The sequence below is a fragment of the Cavia porcellus genome, unplaced genomic scaffold, assembly GCF_034190915.1.
Source record: "Cavia porcellus strain 051 isolate PalLab524CR breed Dunkin Hartley unplaced genomic scaffold, mCavPor4.1 scaffold_10, whole genome shotgun sequence".
Classification (NCBI taxonomy): domain Eukaryota; kingdom Metazoa; phylum Chordata; class Mammalia; order Rodentia; family Caviidae; genus Cavia; species Cavia porcellus.
In genome coordinates this window covers 82,517,990-82,535,052 of record NW_026947493.1, presented here as the reverse complement: position 1 = coordinate 82,535,052, position 17,063 = coordinate 82,517,990, and the positions used below count along the sequence as shown (strand labels likewise).

The 17,063-nt window shown below is 47.8% G+C and overlaps 1 protein-coding gene across 1 annotated transcript; it reads right to left on the bottom strand.

The window, feature by feature from the left end:
* Positions 1–235: 235 nt before the first annotated feature.
* Positions 236–7,402, bottom strand: Ccn3 (cellular communication network factor 3). Its single transcript, XM_003480209.5, has 5 exons — positions 7,240–7,402; positions 6,913–7,138; positions 5,716–5,964; positions 4,371–4,585; positions 236–1,808 (listed from the first exon to the last, which is right to left on the bottom strand). Exons 1-5 carry the CDS (start codon positions 7,321–7,323, stop codon positions 1,512–1,514), a joined length of 1,071 nt encoding a protein of 356 aa, XP_003480257.1. The 5' UTR covers positions 7,324–7,402; the 3' UTR covers positions 236–1,511.
* Positions 7,403–17,063: the final 9,661 nt, after the last annotated feature.

Genomic DNA, 17,063 nt, shown 5'->3' with positions numbered 1-17,063 from the left:
GGAAGTCAAGGAGATAAGTTTTGCCTGGCCAGACAAGAAGTTCACATTCCAGTATATAGAGATGCCTGGTGGGTGGTCTGGGAAGAAATGATCAGGCTCTAGATGAAGGTGGTATTAATGGTGTGGAGTTTCTGAAACCCTGGCCATGGTGATCACCTATCAGTAAGGGATGTCTTGTGTTTCCCTTTGGGGAAGAAGAAGCCCGCCCCAAACGAACCATCTTGCTTTCCACAAGTGCCACTGACTGATGCTTTATTCAGTTCATAGATTTTTATTTTCCGTAAATAACCATACCAAACTTGGAAGCACAAAAGGGTTAACAGAGTCACACACGGGTAACAATACCGTGCTCTTTTGGGCTGTGTCTGACAAGTAGAGACATTAAAAGGAGTATTTTACAAAATGCATAATTTATATTTTTATAAATACTTTAAAGGAGAAAAAAATGGAACACATATGGTAACACTGGGGAATGAACAGATTTAATTTTGCAGGCTGTCTTGTAAGCCTGAGCTAGTAGATACGTGCATGTATGTATATGTATATCTTGTTCAGGACTTTTCATAATTATAACCTAAGGATATGTTTGGAGCATGTCTAAGTAGTTCTAAGCACTCACAAAATTTGTGGTCTGTCATCATCACGATCAAGTTGATTTTGTTTCTTACCTCTGCTTTTTTTTCAAAATTCCACATAAAGCACATGTGAAAGGTTGCAACCAAGTGCTTTGGGTCTCAGTTTAAGTACTGATGAGGAGATCCCTCCTGATATCATTTGCTTCTGCTGAATTAAAGAAAAAACTAGTGAGCCTTGGCCGCCTACAGGATAGAGAGGACGAGAGCCACGAGGGCCCGTCATTTACGGATCGGGAGTCTACTATTGTGCTTCTTTCTAGGGGAAAGGAGTCAATTTATTTGAAATGGAGAAAGTCCCAACATCCGTCCACTTTGTTAACAAACATTGGATCATTGCAGACAGCGCGTCTCCCAGCGCTCGGCTGGTACAATTGATAGTCTCAACACAGAGTCGTATGCTTCCCTGGGTCTTGGGCTTCAAGGATAGAGCTGGCCTGTACCAAAGGGAGCCCAGTGGGGACCCAACAAGCCAGACCTCCACACATGGGGTAGTATCTATGCGAAGACACGTTCTGTGTGATCCTAGACCTCACCGTGTCACTCTGTACAGCGACATCTTAGAATGGCACTATTGCACCATGAAACAGGATAGTGTCACATGCTACAGTCTACACAGGAAGTCATGTATCTGGCTTCTTAAGTGTATGGAATTTTGCATTTGATAATAAACACCACAGGCAAGTAAGTCATCCCTAAGCCACATCCTGAGCTTCCCTTGACTCCGAGTTACAGTTCGAATATCTCTCAATAAACCAAAGACAGATACAAGTGACCTCATAGGATCACACAAAAATACACAGGACTGAAGGATGCGACAAGTTTTCTTCACTCAATGGTGAGTCGGCAGCAGCTGGAGTTTGCCGCTGTGGGTGTTTCTTATATTTCCCCTGTGCTGCTCTTCGGCTCCAGGTCTTGGAGGAAAGCCTCGTTGTTCTTGGGACAGTTGGTGTGACAGGTGCAGGTACTGATGACCATGACTGGTTTCTTGACGGTCTGCCCCGGCGAGCACTGGAACTCCACCTGGACGGTCTTGGTATTGTGGGGGGTGCAGCAGCGGCCGTCACTGCAGACTCCGCAGAACCTGGGCTTGTAGGCCAGCAGGCTGGTGCAGTTCTCGTACTGCAGATGGACGGCCTGCAGCGACTTCTGCGTGCGGAGACACTTTTTTCCCTTCTGCAGGAGAAGAGAAGAAGCCATGTACGGGATGATGGCCATTTTTCTGAAGGATCATTGCGTGCATATGGAATAACCTGCTACGCCCACTCGGATCCCTCAGTTTAACTTCTTTGCTAAAAGAACATTAATTTTCTGGACTATGGGGTCACTAAAGACAGTGCCTTCCCTGGAATATCTAAGGGCTTGCAATGGCCTTGTGACAAATTTGTGGCCAATGACAAGATAAACTAAGAAGACTCTGGGATTCCCTTTGTCTTTTGGACAATTCTTTCCTGTTTCCTATGTTCCTTTTCCTTTTTGTCTGCAACGTGAACACAGTGCCTAGTTGGGCTGGATCATCTTTTGCCCTGAAGGGAATGAAAGGGAGGACAAACAGATGATAACCAAGCCTGTCTTTATGACTACTCCAACAAGTGTTCGTAGGTGTTACAAAGAGAGAGGGAACCCACCTAGAAGGAACAGCTACCCAACTTTATAGATAGAAAACATTTAGTATTTGAATTTGTCTGACGAAAAACCCACTTCTATTATATGACGACCTCAGGAAATTATAAGATGATGGGATTTAAGGTTCTCTTCCACGAAGAGAAGCAAACAGAGAATTTATTGAACAGGAAGCGAGGATCCTGGGCCCTGAGGGTCAACAGGGAACTGTTCCACTTCTCACTCTGCTGCAGTTCTGTACTCCCCACTTCCCAAGGCACAGGCTACCGCTGGTGGGGTGACCAGACTCAGGGTCCCCCTAAACCAGAGGCTCTCCAGTCCTGGTGTGCACTGGAATCATGTCTGTCTGTGAAGACTCAGATCTCTCAACCTGGCTGAAGTCATCTGTATTTAGTATTCATGCCGTGGAGCTCACAGACCTGCACGTTTCACAAGTTCCAAGATGGGGCACAGAACTACTCAAAGAACTACAGACTCAGGTTTAAAAATCCCCGGGAAGGAAGACACAACTCCTATGCTAGTGCTTCCCTGTAAATTCCAAACATCTTTCTAGAACTTTTATGAAATACGCACACCATCAAGGCACAGCTACATCTGCACTTTCCAGTATTAAGTAGAATGCGATTTACAAGAAATACTTTTTCACAGATACAAGATGCAAAAGCCTTGTTCAGTAAAGAATATTTGGTAAAGAATATTTCCAAGGTTCTTGTTTCTCTTTCTTGCATGCTTAACATTTTCATATTTAGCATATATTCTTGTCAACCTGGATAAAAACGCAGCAGTCAGCACCATCTCTGTGGTGTGTGTGTGTGTGTGTGTGTGTGTGTGTGTGTGTGTGTGTGTTACTGTGTGACTGCTTATGTGGATGAACAACTATGGTATACACGTTTCCTAGGTGGGTGAAGATGTGTCTTCCAGGCTACCATCTTATAGGAAAGTGTTTATAAATATTCCTTCTAAATTAGTAAAAGAAATGTAAAGTTAACATGGATCAAAAGAAACCACAGAGCTAAGTGGCCACAGACATAACTAACAGAACCACAAGGATTCATGGTGTATCAGTAAATGCCATTTCCCATTTTAGGAAGTGACAATCAATGTCATCAGCATACTTAATCTATGCTTGGCTTGTAGCTAAGTCTGCCACCTAATCCTCATGATGACCTTGAGGGAGAGACTTTTAACGACTCCATTACAGAAGGGAAGAAATCAGGCTAGGAGGGGAAGATGCTGCCCGGGATCACACAGCTTATTCATGTGGATGTACAGGTTCTGAGGCCAGGTTGTGCAGCCACAGGGCGGTCCCCTCAAGGACAGGAACGGTGACCCTGCCGTGGTGGAGATCTGTGAGTCCTCAGTTGCTAGGGTGTTCTATTTTGGCTGTGGGTTTGTATAAAGGTCTGTATTATGTTTCAAGCTGGTGTTTCCATTCGTCTGATGGCACGGAGGCTCCAGATGCCACCAGGAACCAATCAGAGCTTCTAATCTGCATGCTTTACACAGAGTTCATGCTCTGTTGCTAGAATTCCAGCAAAAGAGAAAGAAATGAGTTGTTTTATTTGGCTCGTGTTATTTCGTGCCGGTAAATGTATTATTTCCACCAAGCTGCTACAGATAACCACAGTCATTCCCAGATACCTATTTGTGTTGTTTATCTCACAGGAGATGGTGTGCTGGGAATTGTGGGGTATGGGAGACAGAGATAACCTGTACCCTATTGCCTCACCCAGCTGAACTTAAGCTAAGAGGTGAGGGAAGCTATAGCCCGACACCCCACTCTCTAAATTCAGCTGCGCCTACAACTTGAAGTCAACCTTCCCCCAGAGCAGAACGGGACCTGTAGCCTTCTTGATTAGGGAAAAGTATTTTAGTTGCCCGGCCCCATCCTCCTTCCTGTGGATCTGCTGTGAGTTGTGTGATATTTAAACATGGTACCGTAAAAAGGAAAACCAGCAGGTACTCAGCCTGGCTCCCAGAACTGCTGTGCCTTTTGTCTGGAGCAAACGCCCAGCCTGCACTAACCTCTGAGTCACCTGGGGTCATGGGAACCCGGAGGGCTGGCTCCAAGGAGGCCAGGCCACTGCCTTCCCTGGGGTGGCTCCCCAGTCCTACCTTCTCCGCCGGCTGCTCAGGCTCTGGTTCACAGGGCCGCACCATGCACAGCCGAGTCTGCTTCACCATGTCACACTGGCGGTTCCTGTTGGTGACCCGGGTGGAGAAGCCCATGCCGCAGCTCCTGGAGCATGCGCTCCACTCCGTGGTCTGCTCGATGCAGTTGACGCTGGAGTCAGACACCTCCACTCCCACCGTGGCTTCCGGCCTGTAGGCTACCGGAGGGAGAAGAGGGCGCTCTTGGGTAAAACAGGGGACCTCCGAAGGTGATCCCCAAGCCAACGATAGGAAGTGGATCTCGTTCAGTTCTGCATTCACTGAACCCTGGACTCCAAGAGCCCAGAACCGGATTTATTCATAAACCCCAGTCAGGAAACACAATGCTGATACAGGGTAAGATCTGAAACCATCTTTGCACACGACCGTAAGACAACCTGTCTGCGCGAAGCTCGGTGGCACTAAGAATACGGAACAACACACCACCACCACCACCACCGACTCCGCAAGGCACACTGCTTTCAACCTGGGATTCTGGCAGTGCTGCGGCAGAACCCCGAACCTCGATCAGGCTAAAATTTTACTTTTGATGCATAAGTAGAATGAGCTGAATCAAAATAGTCATGGAAGTAATATTTTGTTTTCAGTTGGTAGAGCTCTCTCTCTCTCTCTCTCACACACACACACACACACACAAGCCCTGCTTGCAAAATGTCCCATTTGGACACTTCATATACATGGCTTGGCTCAGTTTTCCTATGTGTCCAGCAGGGTTGATAATTTCGGACCTCAGAAAGACTTGGGGTGCTCCCAACAGAAATAATCTGGCTGCAACTGGTGTGCAAAGCATTCCTTACTGCCTTTTGAGATTCCTGCCCCCCTCCTAGACTATGTAATTTATAAGATAACACAGAAAGAATAACAGGTCCTGAAGTGTCACTTTAGTCTTCTCCTGGCATCTGGAAAGATGACGTTTCTGTGTGACACCTGCCAAGCGAGGAGTTTCCAGTCCAGATAGAGGAGACAGAGAGAGAGAGAGAGAGAGAGAGAGAGAGAGAGAGAGAGAGAGAGAGAGAGAGAGAGAGAATGTGGAATCCAGACGAGGAAGAGGATTCTGACTTTTGGCTTTGTAGTGCTAATAAGGGTCATTTGGGCTGAATGGACTACAGTGCAGATAACAGTCAGCAAATGAGGAAAGACACCGAAAGGCAGCTGGGTCTGTCAGGTTCTCCTTAGGAGAAACTGCAGCGCTCCAGCCGCGAAGCAGCTGGCCTTAGGGCAACAGGAGACAGTGGGAGGCTCCCGCAGGGCCGCGGCCGCCTCCCCCGCGGGGCCTGCGGCTGCTCACCTGGAAGGGCCAGGCTGGTCAGGCCCTCCTCGTGGGGGCCACAGGTCCACTTCTCACAGCACTCCCCAGGCACGGCCACTTTCCTGGGAGCCGGGCAGTCGGGCCCGGGCAGCAGCACGTCCAGCTGGCAGCGGGGCACGCAGCCAATCTGGCCGTCCCGGCAGGTGCAGTGGTACTGGCAGTTGGGCTCGAACTTCTCCCCGCTGCGGTAAATGACTCCGTCGAACACGCAGTTGTCCCCGTCCAGCACTGCACATTCCAGGAAGCCGGCGAAGGGAAGAGCGGGGAGATAGCAAGAGCGCAAAGCACCGAACAGGCTTCGTGAGAACCGGGGGACCCGGCTCAAGGCTGGTCCTTCTCGGCTGGGCTGGGGGAGGCGGTTTCCTGGGCGCCTCCAGGGGAGGGGGACGTCCTCCCAGCACAGAAGGAACCCCAGGGCCTTAAAACCCGCCACACCCACCTGGCTGCTTTGCAAGGGAAAGAGGCACACTGTAAACTCCACTGCGGTGGAAATGAGCCGGCTCATTAGTGGCTTCCTAAATATCCTCACTTCCTACTTTTGAGATTCTCTCCCCAAACTTTTCCACTATAACGAAAAGGAAGCCCCACTGTGATGGGACAACTCCCCGGCCAAGGAAAAGTCACTGCAAGAAGCACCTCAGAGTCTTCTACTGGGATAGTTTAGACTTTTTTTAAAAAGTGCAATTCATACTCTCCGAATAGGCTAACTGATCAGATCCGGACCAGGGCGGGCTTCTTGGCACAGAAACGCAATAAATCATCAAGGATCTGCCGCCCAGGTGGGCATCGGTGGCAGCCTCCCTGCCAGGGCCTCCTGGGTCTCCAGTTGGTTCAATGTCTTGAGCGGGACTGGCCGGCTGCCTGCAGCCCAGCCGGGGGTCACAGGGTCCCCCCAGGAGAGGTGGCGCTGCTCCAGCCCAAAGCCCAGGGTTATAGGTGTGAAAACCCGGGGGCTAGAAACGTGCAGAGACAGCGCTGTCCCTGGGTCGGCCCTACCCCACTCCCGCCTATTAGCTGGCTCCGCAGTCTCCCTCCCTCCGCCTGCAGGTTTGTCCTCTGGCTTCTGGAGCCCCCAGACCAGGGTGGCCCAGGCTGAGCGCCCCCAAACCCTGCCTGGGCACGACTTGCTCACCCACGTCGGGGGCAGAGAAGGGGAGGCGAGAGGGGGCCGCTCACCCATGCAGATGCCCGTCTGGTTGCTGGGGTCCGCGCTGCGGTCGCAGTAGAGCCCGCCGCTCCCGTCGCAGGGCGCCAGCTCGGAGCAGCTCTCGCCGCGCTGGCGGGCGCACACCGGGCAGCAGGCGCAGGCGTCCAGCACGGCGCGCACCCCGGGGGCGCAGGAGGGCGGCGGCGCGGGGCACTGGCGCGGGCACGGGGAGGGGCAGCGCGGAGCGGCTGAGGCCTGGGCGGGGCGGGGGCGGAGGAGGACCGGTCACCGCGTGCGCCCAGAGCCGTGCGGGCTCGGTGCGCGCGGGGACCCCGGCCCCGGGGCGCGGCGCCTACCTGGCCCAGCAGCTGCAGCGTCAGGAAGGCCACGCACAGGCACCGCTTCTGCAGCGGGAGGCTCATGCTCCGCTCGCCCCGCATGCTCGGCTTCGCAGCTGCGCTCGCTCGCTTGGCACCGCGCGGCCCAGGTCCCGGCCCGGCTGGGCGTCGGCGGCGGCACCGCGGCTTTTATAGCACGCGCCGAGGTGGCGGGCGGGGCGGCACTGCCGCGTTGCCATGACAACCGGCCGCGCTCCCGCCGCGACTTTTCCCAGGGCGCGGGGAGCGGCCGGGTGCGGCCAGCGGGCCCGGGGAGGAGGCGCCCGCTTCCTCCTGGAAGTTGCCTCGCCTTCCCCCGGGACGGTCCCACGCCCACGCCCGGCGCTCGCCTCCGCCACCCCGCTTGGGCTAAGGGCTGCGTTCTCGAGGGGACCTAGCGGGATGCTCGCGAGTTGGGGGCGAAGGAGCGGGGAGGGCGAGGGACCCCCGTCAGGGGGCAGGGCGTTACTGGACGGGCGGCGAGGCCCCTGTGAAGCTGCCCATCCCGAGTTTCCCTGGGTCTGGCGCCCGGAGTTGCACAGGTTTGGTGGGAACCCAATAAAATGCAATAAAATGCAGATGAAAGACGGAAACTGTTCTTGGCAGAGGGAGAGCCCGGAGCGCTGGAGGGGTCCAGCAGCCGCCGCCAAGAGCTCAGGGAGTGGATTGGGCTGAGCCGGGCCGAGCCCCAGCGAACCCCCTCTTCACCGCTGTCCACTTCCAAGGGGCGGCTGCTGTGACACGCGCGTCACCTCTTCAGACAGCGCGCAGCGCTCCTGCTCCCGAGATGACACTCACCCCCCCCCCCCACGACTTTGCAGCTACCCCGGGGAAAACCGTGCTCAGCTCCTCCGAGAGCGCCAGCCTTGGGAAGACAAGTTATAAGAAACACCATACAAGCCTATGATGTAACTGGAGACTTGGAAAAGGAGCGCCTGGCCTCTACACCCTCTGCGCAGCGCCAAAGAAATCCTAGGCAGCCTGCGGAAAGATGGTGCGGGGGGGGGTAGGGGGGCTTGCCTCTGGACACCCCACTTTCCTCAGCACCGTTCCCTGCACCTGCAACAGCTGCGACACGCTTCCAGTAATTTCCAGCGAGTTTGAGAGGTGTCAGATGCAGAACCATTAATCCGCGAGTTTCTTGGGGGTGTCCTTATACTCTTCACACTGCTGGGCTTCAGGGGTCACCTGGTCCAGGGATGTCGTCAACATCTGGCTGCAACAACCAACGGGACGTGTCAAAAGGATACAGGTTCTTGGACTCCACTCAGCCTGCCCAGTGGTGGCTCTTGGGTGTCAGCAGTTCAGTGTTCTAGGAACCAGAGGCTGGCTTCCCCGAAATCAAGAGGGAGAGCACCTAGTTTGGGGGGTGCGAGGGAGCAGGTTTCCAGGGACTAGGACCGGAGGCACAGAAGCTGGTAACTTAGGCATGTGCTGACTCTTCTTGGAGATAAGAAAAGGGAAGTCCAGGATGAGTGCACCAAGCACTCCCCCTACAGAAACGCCTCCACGGGTGCTTCCATTGTGAGCCACAGAAGCCAAACCTGAATGAGCTTTGGTTAGAAGAGAACTTTCTTGGAAGATCCTTGAGCATCACACAGAGTAACCACATGGGGACCGTGCTGTGGGGTCTCAGAGGCCACTAGGATCCTTGAAGGCCATAGGACTCCCGTCTGTCTAACTGGTTCTCTGTGTTGTCACAGCCCATGTGTTTCTTCCACATCTTTCCAAACCACGTCCTCCCACACCTCTGGTTTTACGAGCTGAAGGAATGTCCCTTCCCCTAGGGCTCAAGTGAGGGGGCCTGGAAAAGGTGTCCATGGGCTGGGGCTGGGCGAATGGGTAGAGACAAAGTGGACAACTGAGATCTTAAGCGATGGGTTCCCCGTATTTAATAATGGGGAGGCATAAGAGCAGAGACCACAGTGTTCCCACTTCAGGCCGGTGCCCTCCCCTGCTCGCCCCAGCTGTCATGTTCCCTGTAAACTGGTGGATGTTCGTAGAGTCTTCTGCCCGGTTATTGTTTGTAGTCAGGCCACATGATGTGCCTCGTAAATCAGCCTCACACCTCCTTTATAATTTTGTTGACCGTTTCTGAATCTCCTTCATATGTCCCTTTTCTTGGACCCCGGAGACTTGGTAGAACACAGAGTAATTTCCATCATCATGTAGGCAGCCGCCTGTGGTGCCCTGTTCTCCAGCTGATTTCAGTCACACTCACTTGCTTTTCTGACAGATCCCTTGACTTCTGGCTCTACCAGAAACAATGAAGGGCCACGGAGAGGCAGGGATGAGAGGTGAGACCTTACACGTATTACATTGAGTGCTCTTTCTTTTGGACCTATTTAAAAATTAAAAAAAATAATTAGTGAATTTCTTTAAAAAAATCTCCAAAGTGGTTAAGTAAAAGGCAGCTAGAAATTAAGTAGAAATGTAAGAAATAAGTGAATTTTTCTCACTAGTGAAGGACATTCTTACAGGAAAATCAGCTCTTTGGTAATCAAAAGATTGTTAGTTTTCTAAATTGGGGAAGAGTCTATACAGGAGGAGGCTATAAATGCTGGCCCCTTTCCCAGCACCAAGCACTGGCCATGTCCATCTGTGTGGTCAGTGGAAGTCCACTTACTTGAGCCACTTAGAATTCTCTGTGGCCTGGAATAGCACAGTAGGGCGAGGCAGGTCCTGTTCCCACCACCGGAGCTCTTTAAACTATGAATCGGTAGTGGACACACATGGGGGGGCCATCAGGTTCACCCATGGCTGTCTGGAGCTCTCCACACTGGATGATGTAGACTCCACTTATAACTATTGGTGATCCAGTGTGCAATCAGAAAGAGAAACAGTGTCACGTGAGTACATACAAGGTCCTGACTAAGCATTGTCCCCAGGGAAAAAAGAAAAAGAAAACAGATTACACCCATTTTTGGGAAAGCTCCTATTCCCAAACTTGGAGCCCAAAAATACTTATGCGGTCTCTCTCACCCAACTTCATAATTTTCGGCTGCAAATCACTGAGACTTGAGAGAAGCATGACTGTAAGAACTTAGTTGTGGTTGACAGTATAAGCGTTCACAATGTCCAATTAATTTATGGTTACTTATTTGTACTCTGCGACATGAATAAGATGTTTTTGTCTTTAAGGATTTAAAAACCTAGTAGGAAAGAAAGACAAAATAAAACCTATGTAAGGTAGAATGTGGTGATTCTTTTAAATAAGCAAAGCTGCATAGGAGAATGAAAGAAGGGGCAATTAATTTGTTTGCCGTGAGAACACGAGGGTGCCAGAGGCTGGGGAGAGAGTGCTGGGAAAGGCTTAGGTCTGTGTTCACTGATTGTCTTTTCACTAAACTGCATTGCCTTGGAGACTAAGTGACACTGAGCTGGATCGAGCTCGGATAGGATTTTGGAACTTGGAAGCACACATGGATCAGAGATTGTTTGCAGAGATAACGCATTCAGGACTTGTTCGGGAATAAGTGGTTTAATTTCGTTGGAAAGAAAGGAGGTCATGGTGGTAATGTACTGGGCCTTCCAACTTGCTGGAGGATTCTACAGGACTCACAGTGGAGTCTAATGGTTTGCAAATAGTGCGTGTTATCTGTCTGTCTGGAGTTGCGTGATCAGGAAACTTCTTCAGGAATTCCTTCTGGCTTACAGGAGGAGGTGACTGGAGGTAAACATTGCACTTGGCAAGTTTCTGCAGTGGTTCCAGAGAGAAACTGAGGATTTAGAGGAGCACAGTGCAATGGGAATGAAATATGAGATTGGAGGGCAGAGGTGATTTGTCCTCTTTGAACACAAAAAGTCATGGTAGCTATAGATACCACAGAAATCTTTCACTGGCGCAAGTTTTGACTTTAGATAACCAAATCAATCATGGTAGCGTTCTGGTGAAAGCCACTTGCCTTCTGTCCTAAACTATCTTTGCCAGGCTGCCTAGATTTGGGTCCTTGGATTGTAGCCTGGTTTTCTGTGCCTTAGTGTCTCCCTCTGCACGAAAGATGGGTGTGAGAACAATGCCACTTTCCTGTAGCTCCAGTTGAGGATGTAAGTTGGGAAGGGCTCATTGTAAGATCTCTCTGAGCTTGGATTAGGTGATTTGGAGGGCGTTTCATGAAATTCAGTTCTGTTCCGAATTAAATATTGACAGCAAACAAATCAATTCTGTGGTTTGCTGTCCTTATTGCAAGACAAAATGAAGAAATACCAGATAGGATCTGTTTTGGAGACAGGCATGTTGCAGATCAGATCTAGAGTGTCCCCCAAACACTTTTGTGCTCAGAGAGGATGTGTCCGCAAGTATTTGGATCATCGAGGTGGTATTCTCAATGGTGCATTAATTCACAGAAGAGTTCCAAGCCGGTGTGGTGTTAGGAGGTAAGGTCAGGCCAGCAGAGGTGGGTCACTGGGAGCATGACCTGGAAGAGTACGTATCCTGCCCTGGCTCATGGTTTGGTCCCCTGGTTCTCATTTATTAGTTTTCAGACCTGTGTGTTCTCCGTTGGCTTTGGTTGATGAGGGCCAAGCCTTCTCACATGCAGCCACACGCTCCTGCATCCTTCCCCTTCTCACTCATGACGCACCAGGGGGGGTCATGCACGGTCCTCCTTTCCCACACTCTTCCCGTCTGCTCTTGGGGGCTCTCTGGAAGTCAGCTAATGTTTATCCCAGGCGGGATCCACTTCTTTACTCATCTGCCCACTGGGGATTTTGGCCTCCTTGTGGGGTTAATCGTGAATTCATGCAAACCCTTTCTTCAGGACTTCTTCCTCTGCAGATTAAGTGGACAAGATGTACAAATAAAATACTCTCTTCTGTGGCTTTCAGGACTTTTCAGAATGGCAGTGAGCTTTCCTCAGAATTCCTTCCTGCTGGTGCTAACCTAGGGGTACCAGAGCTCCTATCTTAGCCACCTAGAGATGTGACCCTCAAATACTTTCTGTGAAGCACATCTCACAACAGGAATCAAAGTAAATAAATCTATGTTTGCATATTCACATACCATATCTTCAAGAATACAAATATATGCCATACACACACCATATACAGCTAGGACAGAATTCCCACAAAACACATGTGCTTCACTGTATACTGTGAGGTCAGATAGCTGTGTTCTAGTCTGCTTCATTTAAAAAAATGCTTGCTGTGCCCATTAATATCATAGGATTTTTGTCTTGTAGGTTAGGGATAGTGGCACTAACATATGGAGAATCTTTTCCTGCATTTCTGCTTTCTCTGTGTTAGAATATTTTTCTTACACCAAGAAATTCCAGCTTGTCAGGTGTAGCCCAACCATGAGCGAAGGTAGTCATTGTTCACTCTTTTCTGGGCTCGAACCCTGAGTTCGAAGTCTCTGGTAGGTTTAACAAGAACCATAAATTCAGACAGAATTGAAAATGACTTTTTTCCCTGCTTAATTGGATATTTTCCATATCCATTCTTAAAAGCAGCCTGATATTTTTACCCCAAGCTTGGCCGTTATTTTTCTAATTGTAAACCTAAAACTCTTTCTTCTGGATTTGATTTTCTTACCAAAACATCCTGGGATCTGGCTTACAGGAAGAAAAGTTTAAGGCAGGTAAAGAACTGTGTACCGTAGACAGGGTTAGACTCTTAGGCAGATGAGATCTGGCCTCAAGTGAAGAGAGAAAATACTCTTGTTAGACAACAGATGAGAACTTTGAGAAAAGACTTGTTTATTTGTTTCCATGGAGACAGTTGTGTTTCTTGAAGTCCGAAGAAAGCCAGGAAAGCTGCAAAATGCAGAGACTGTGATGAGAGCTCGGGGCTGCAGGGAGAGCCTCCTCCCTGATCCAGTCCCCTCTGGGGGCAGTAGGGATCATTTCAAAATAAGAAGAGAGGGTTCCAGAGTCTCCTACATCGAAGCTATTTTCTTTAACTTCATTAACTACACTACAGGGAAGACTGATTGCTCTTCTGGGCCATTTCTTCTTTCACTGTGGAAATTTACACACACACACACACACACACACACACACTCACACACACACACCCAGCTCCTTGAATCTGCAGAAGTCAAGGAGACCAGATCCATCTCATCAGCATGATGCCGACTGAGCACAGTGGCTGATCCCCTAGCCATGTCCACCTGTCCCTGTGTAGCATGGTACCCAGAGCTGTGCTTGTGGGCTGCATTTATGGCAGATGCAACCACTCTGAGCTCCAGTTGTGAATTTCGGCAGAGAGATGGGTGCTTGTGTCACCCAATGTGCCCAGCCCATTCTGAGCCAGCATGTGTAGGTTGTGAAGAAAGCGTCATCCAGGGAGAGCCAAGGCCCCATGTCATACTTGGAGCATTCTGTGCCCTCTGCCACCCTTTCCCATCTCGAGTTTCCCTTGAGCCATAGTGCAAATTTCACCTTTCCTGCTCATGCCAGGAAGGAAGACTTCTGTGCAGAGGTTCTCGTGGACCTGAAGGCAGAGGTGAGATTTCCTACAGCTGACGTAGGGTCTCTAGACAGGTGGGTGGATGTAGGTTAGCAGGCGGAGAAGGCAACTTTTGTACGTGACCCACACACTGCTTTCAAATGAAGCCCACGTAGTGCATTGCTTCCAGGAAAACAAAGTCCCCGTACATGATGTACCTCAAGCACACTGTGTCCTGGGTTTAGCAAGTGTTGCAAGGGGTCTGAGCACTGCAGGGAGCAACTGGTGGACAACCTGATGGCCTGAAGATGAACATCATTGATTTTCTGACCACCACTTAATTTCTCCCGTTTGTCTGTCTATGATGGCTTTTCTATCTTCTCCGGTGTTGTTTGTATGATCGGCCCCTACGTCAGTGAGTTCTGTAAGCCTAGTTTCTCTTGCAAGCCTGCTTTTTCCAGAATATACAGGGCTGTCTTCAGTTATCCTGGGTTCTGTCATTGATTTGGTTGTCTTCACCAAGAGTGACTGTCAGAGGTGAGCACGGCGGCTTGCACCACACAAGGGCGTGACTTTACCCCACGTGCTTTTGCGCTGGTGCAGAGCCTTGTGTGTGGTGGGATGTGGATGGCAGGGACCGGTCTTTGGAGCCTCCTGGCTGATGCTGTCTGTCAACTCAGGCTTAGGGACCCAGGGACGCAGTCACAGTGGGATTCTTGTGGGAGAATTTTGAACTTTAAGTTTATTTTTAGAAGTTAGATGGACAGTCAGCTTGCTTGTTTCTTCTTCAGGGAGCTTTGGTAGAGTCACTTGATGAAGGTGTCAATTTCATCTACGTTCTTGAATTTATGGACACAAAATTGTCCATATTTCTTACTAGCCTTTTAATGTCTGTAGAATGTGAAGAGGTCCATAGCCTTTGACTTCTGTTGGTATTGTTTCTTCTCTCTGTGTTGATCATTCTGGTTTGATGTGTATCCAGGTTATTGATGTTTTCATTGATCTAATTTGTAAATTCATTCATTTCTCCCCTGGGTTTTGTTTTTAGTTCCTTTCATTTCTGTTCATAGCTTCATTATTCTTTCCATATTCTTGCCTCTAGTGTCTGTTTTCTTCAAATTTTAGGTTTTTCAAGACAGGTTTTTAAATTGAAAATCTTTTTTTCTAACATATCATTTAATGCTATGTTTTTTCCCTCTAAGCCCTGTGCATTTTGATAGAGTCAGTCAATTTAAAATAATTTCTCTTGCCACCCTGCTTTGACCCATTGGCTAGTTACAATAGTGTTGACTGATTTGGAAACATTTGGAGATTTCCATGGTGGCTTTCTGTTGTTTCCAGTTTACTTCTGTAAGACCAGGTAATGTACTTTATAGCATTTTAATTCTTTCAAAACTGATGAGATTTGTTCTATGAATATGAATAGGATCTATCCTTAGGGACGTTGTGTGCGTGTAAAAAATAACTGTTTACTCATTTTTGAAATGGAAATAATTATTTAACTGCCTCAAGGAAATTTTTAAAGGGGCAAGTGATGTAATACTCACAAGTATTTAGGAAAGTCTGGCATATGGAAAACTCTAAAAAAATAAAAATATAAACTACTTTTGTCATTATGGTGTTTCCTTCTCCACCCAAGAGCACCATGGTAATTAGCTTCTTTGTACTAGTCTCTTTATAATAAAATTAATATTTCCCTCATACAGTCAATACTTTTCGATTGCTAAATTTGTTCCTAAGTATATTTTTGTGGTGATTGTTGTGAAAATTTTTCCTAAGGCATCATTTATTACACATTTGATGTCTGATTATTGTACTGAAATTTAACATTAGTTTTAATTTTTCTCACACACTTAATTATCTTGAAACTTCAGGCAGACAGCAACACCCTGCAGGTACTGATCCTTTTTATCTGATATTTCTTAGTCATTTTATTTTTTGCTCTTCTGATTTTATTATATTGGCCTAAGCTTCCAAAAACTGTTCTACACTTTACTTATTGGGAAAGTGACAGTGTTGGTGTCTTTTCGCTGAATTTTGTAGCAACTCATGTAGTATTTCATCAACAAAGGTCTTGTTAGCTGTAAGTCCAAGAAAAATTTCAAAATCAGTGACATTTCTTGCATTTATTTGAGTGAATGCATTTTATTATATAGATCTGTAGTGATTATGCAGATTTTTCATTAAACAATTTAGATTGTATCTTATATTAATGAATTCCTTAGTATTAAATCATCTTTTTTTCCTTAGAGAGGCTGATTTGGTTATAGTACTGCTAAAATGACTGTCATCTTATCATCTTAAATTCTTTGTTGGCAGGGGCTGGGGATTTAGCTCAGTGGCTTAAGCACCTGCCTGGCAAGCGCGAGGTCGTGAGTTCGATCGCTGGCACCATAAATAAATAAATAAATAAATAAATAAATAAATAAATAAATTCTTTGTTGACAAGCTGAACGTAATGCCTCACGCCTATAAAAACAGCACTCAGGAGGCTGAGGCAGGGGAATCCATGCTAGATGGAGGCTAGCCTGGGCTATGTAGTGGATTCAGGGCCAGCTTGAACTACATGGTGAGATACTGCCTCAAAAATCAAATCAAATCAAGTCAAATCAAGCTAGATCTTTATTGGCACTGATGTTAATGAAAATGGATTTGGAAGTGCTCCTCTTTTACTTTTTTGGGAGAGTTTATTTTGCTCAGAGATCTTTTGTTTCTGCAATTCATGAGGAGTAATAATTGCTAATCTTTCACAGAACTTGAGAATTTATTTTCTGTGGTTACTACATATTTAGATATTTACATGTGTAACCCTATTTCTTATACTATTGAACTCCTTATATCAATATTTTTTCACATTCTAAATTCACTGATGACAAATCATAGCAATGTTTTTCATGAAGTCAATTTGTTTCCATTGGTCACATTTTCAACATATTAAATGTATACCATATATTCTAATATCTTCATAATAAATCATATTTTTTACATAAAATACTTGCTTTATATTTTAAAAGAATCTTCCTTTAGATTCAATTTTATCTGGCACAAGTACTTTAAATCCCATCTTACTTTTTTTCCTGATATGGCTTTGAAATTCACTGATTTTTGAACTTTTATCACATTTTGCTTTGTGTGTGTGTTTTTCTGTTTCAAATACAGCGTTACACAGCATTATTTTTGGTCCACTCACAGGTTAATTGTCTTAAATAGGTGATACAAATAGCTGGTATGGTCTTAGCTACTTTTCTCTCTCCTCCTTAGAGGAGGAAAGGTTTACTGAGGTCACAGTTTGTGGAGGTTTCCATCTGTAGTTAGGTGGCTCCACGGCAGGTAGCACGGCAGAGCGGCATCAAGAACAGAAGACGAGCAGCAGCAGCAGCAACAGCAAACAGCAATCGGCAAGGCACACCCACAGC

Excerpts from the sequence above, each read along its gene's own strand:
- Ccn3 (XM_003480209.5), bottom strand. The coding sequence starts at position 7,323 with ATGCGGGGCGAGCGGAGCATGAGCCTCCCGCTGCAGAAGCGGTGCCTG. Across the intron at positions 5,965-6,912 it reads CCAGACGGGCATCTGCATGG|TGCTGGACGGGGACAACTGC; the intron begins GTGAGCGGCCCC and ends TGGAATGTGCAG. Across the intron at positions 1,809-4,370 it reads CTGAGCAGCCGGCGGAGAAG|AAGGGAAAAAAGTGTCTCCG; the intron begins GTAGGACTGGGG and ends CTTCTCCTGCAG.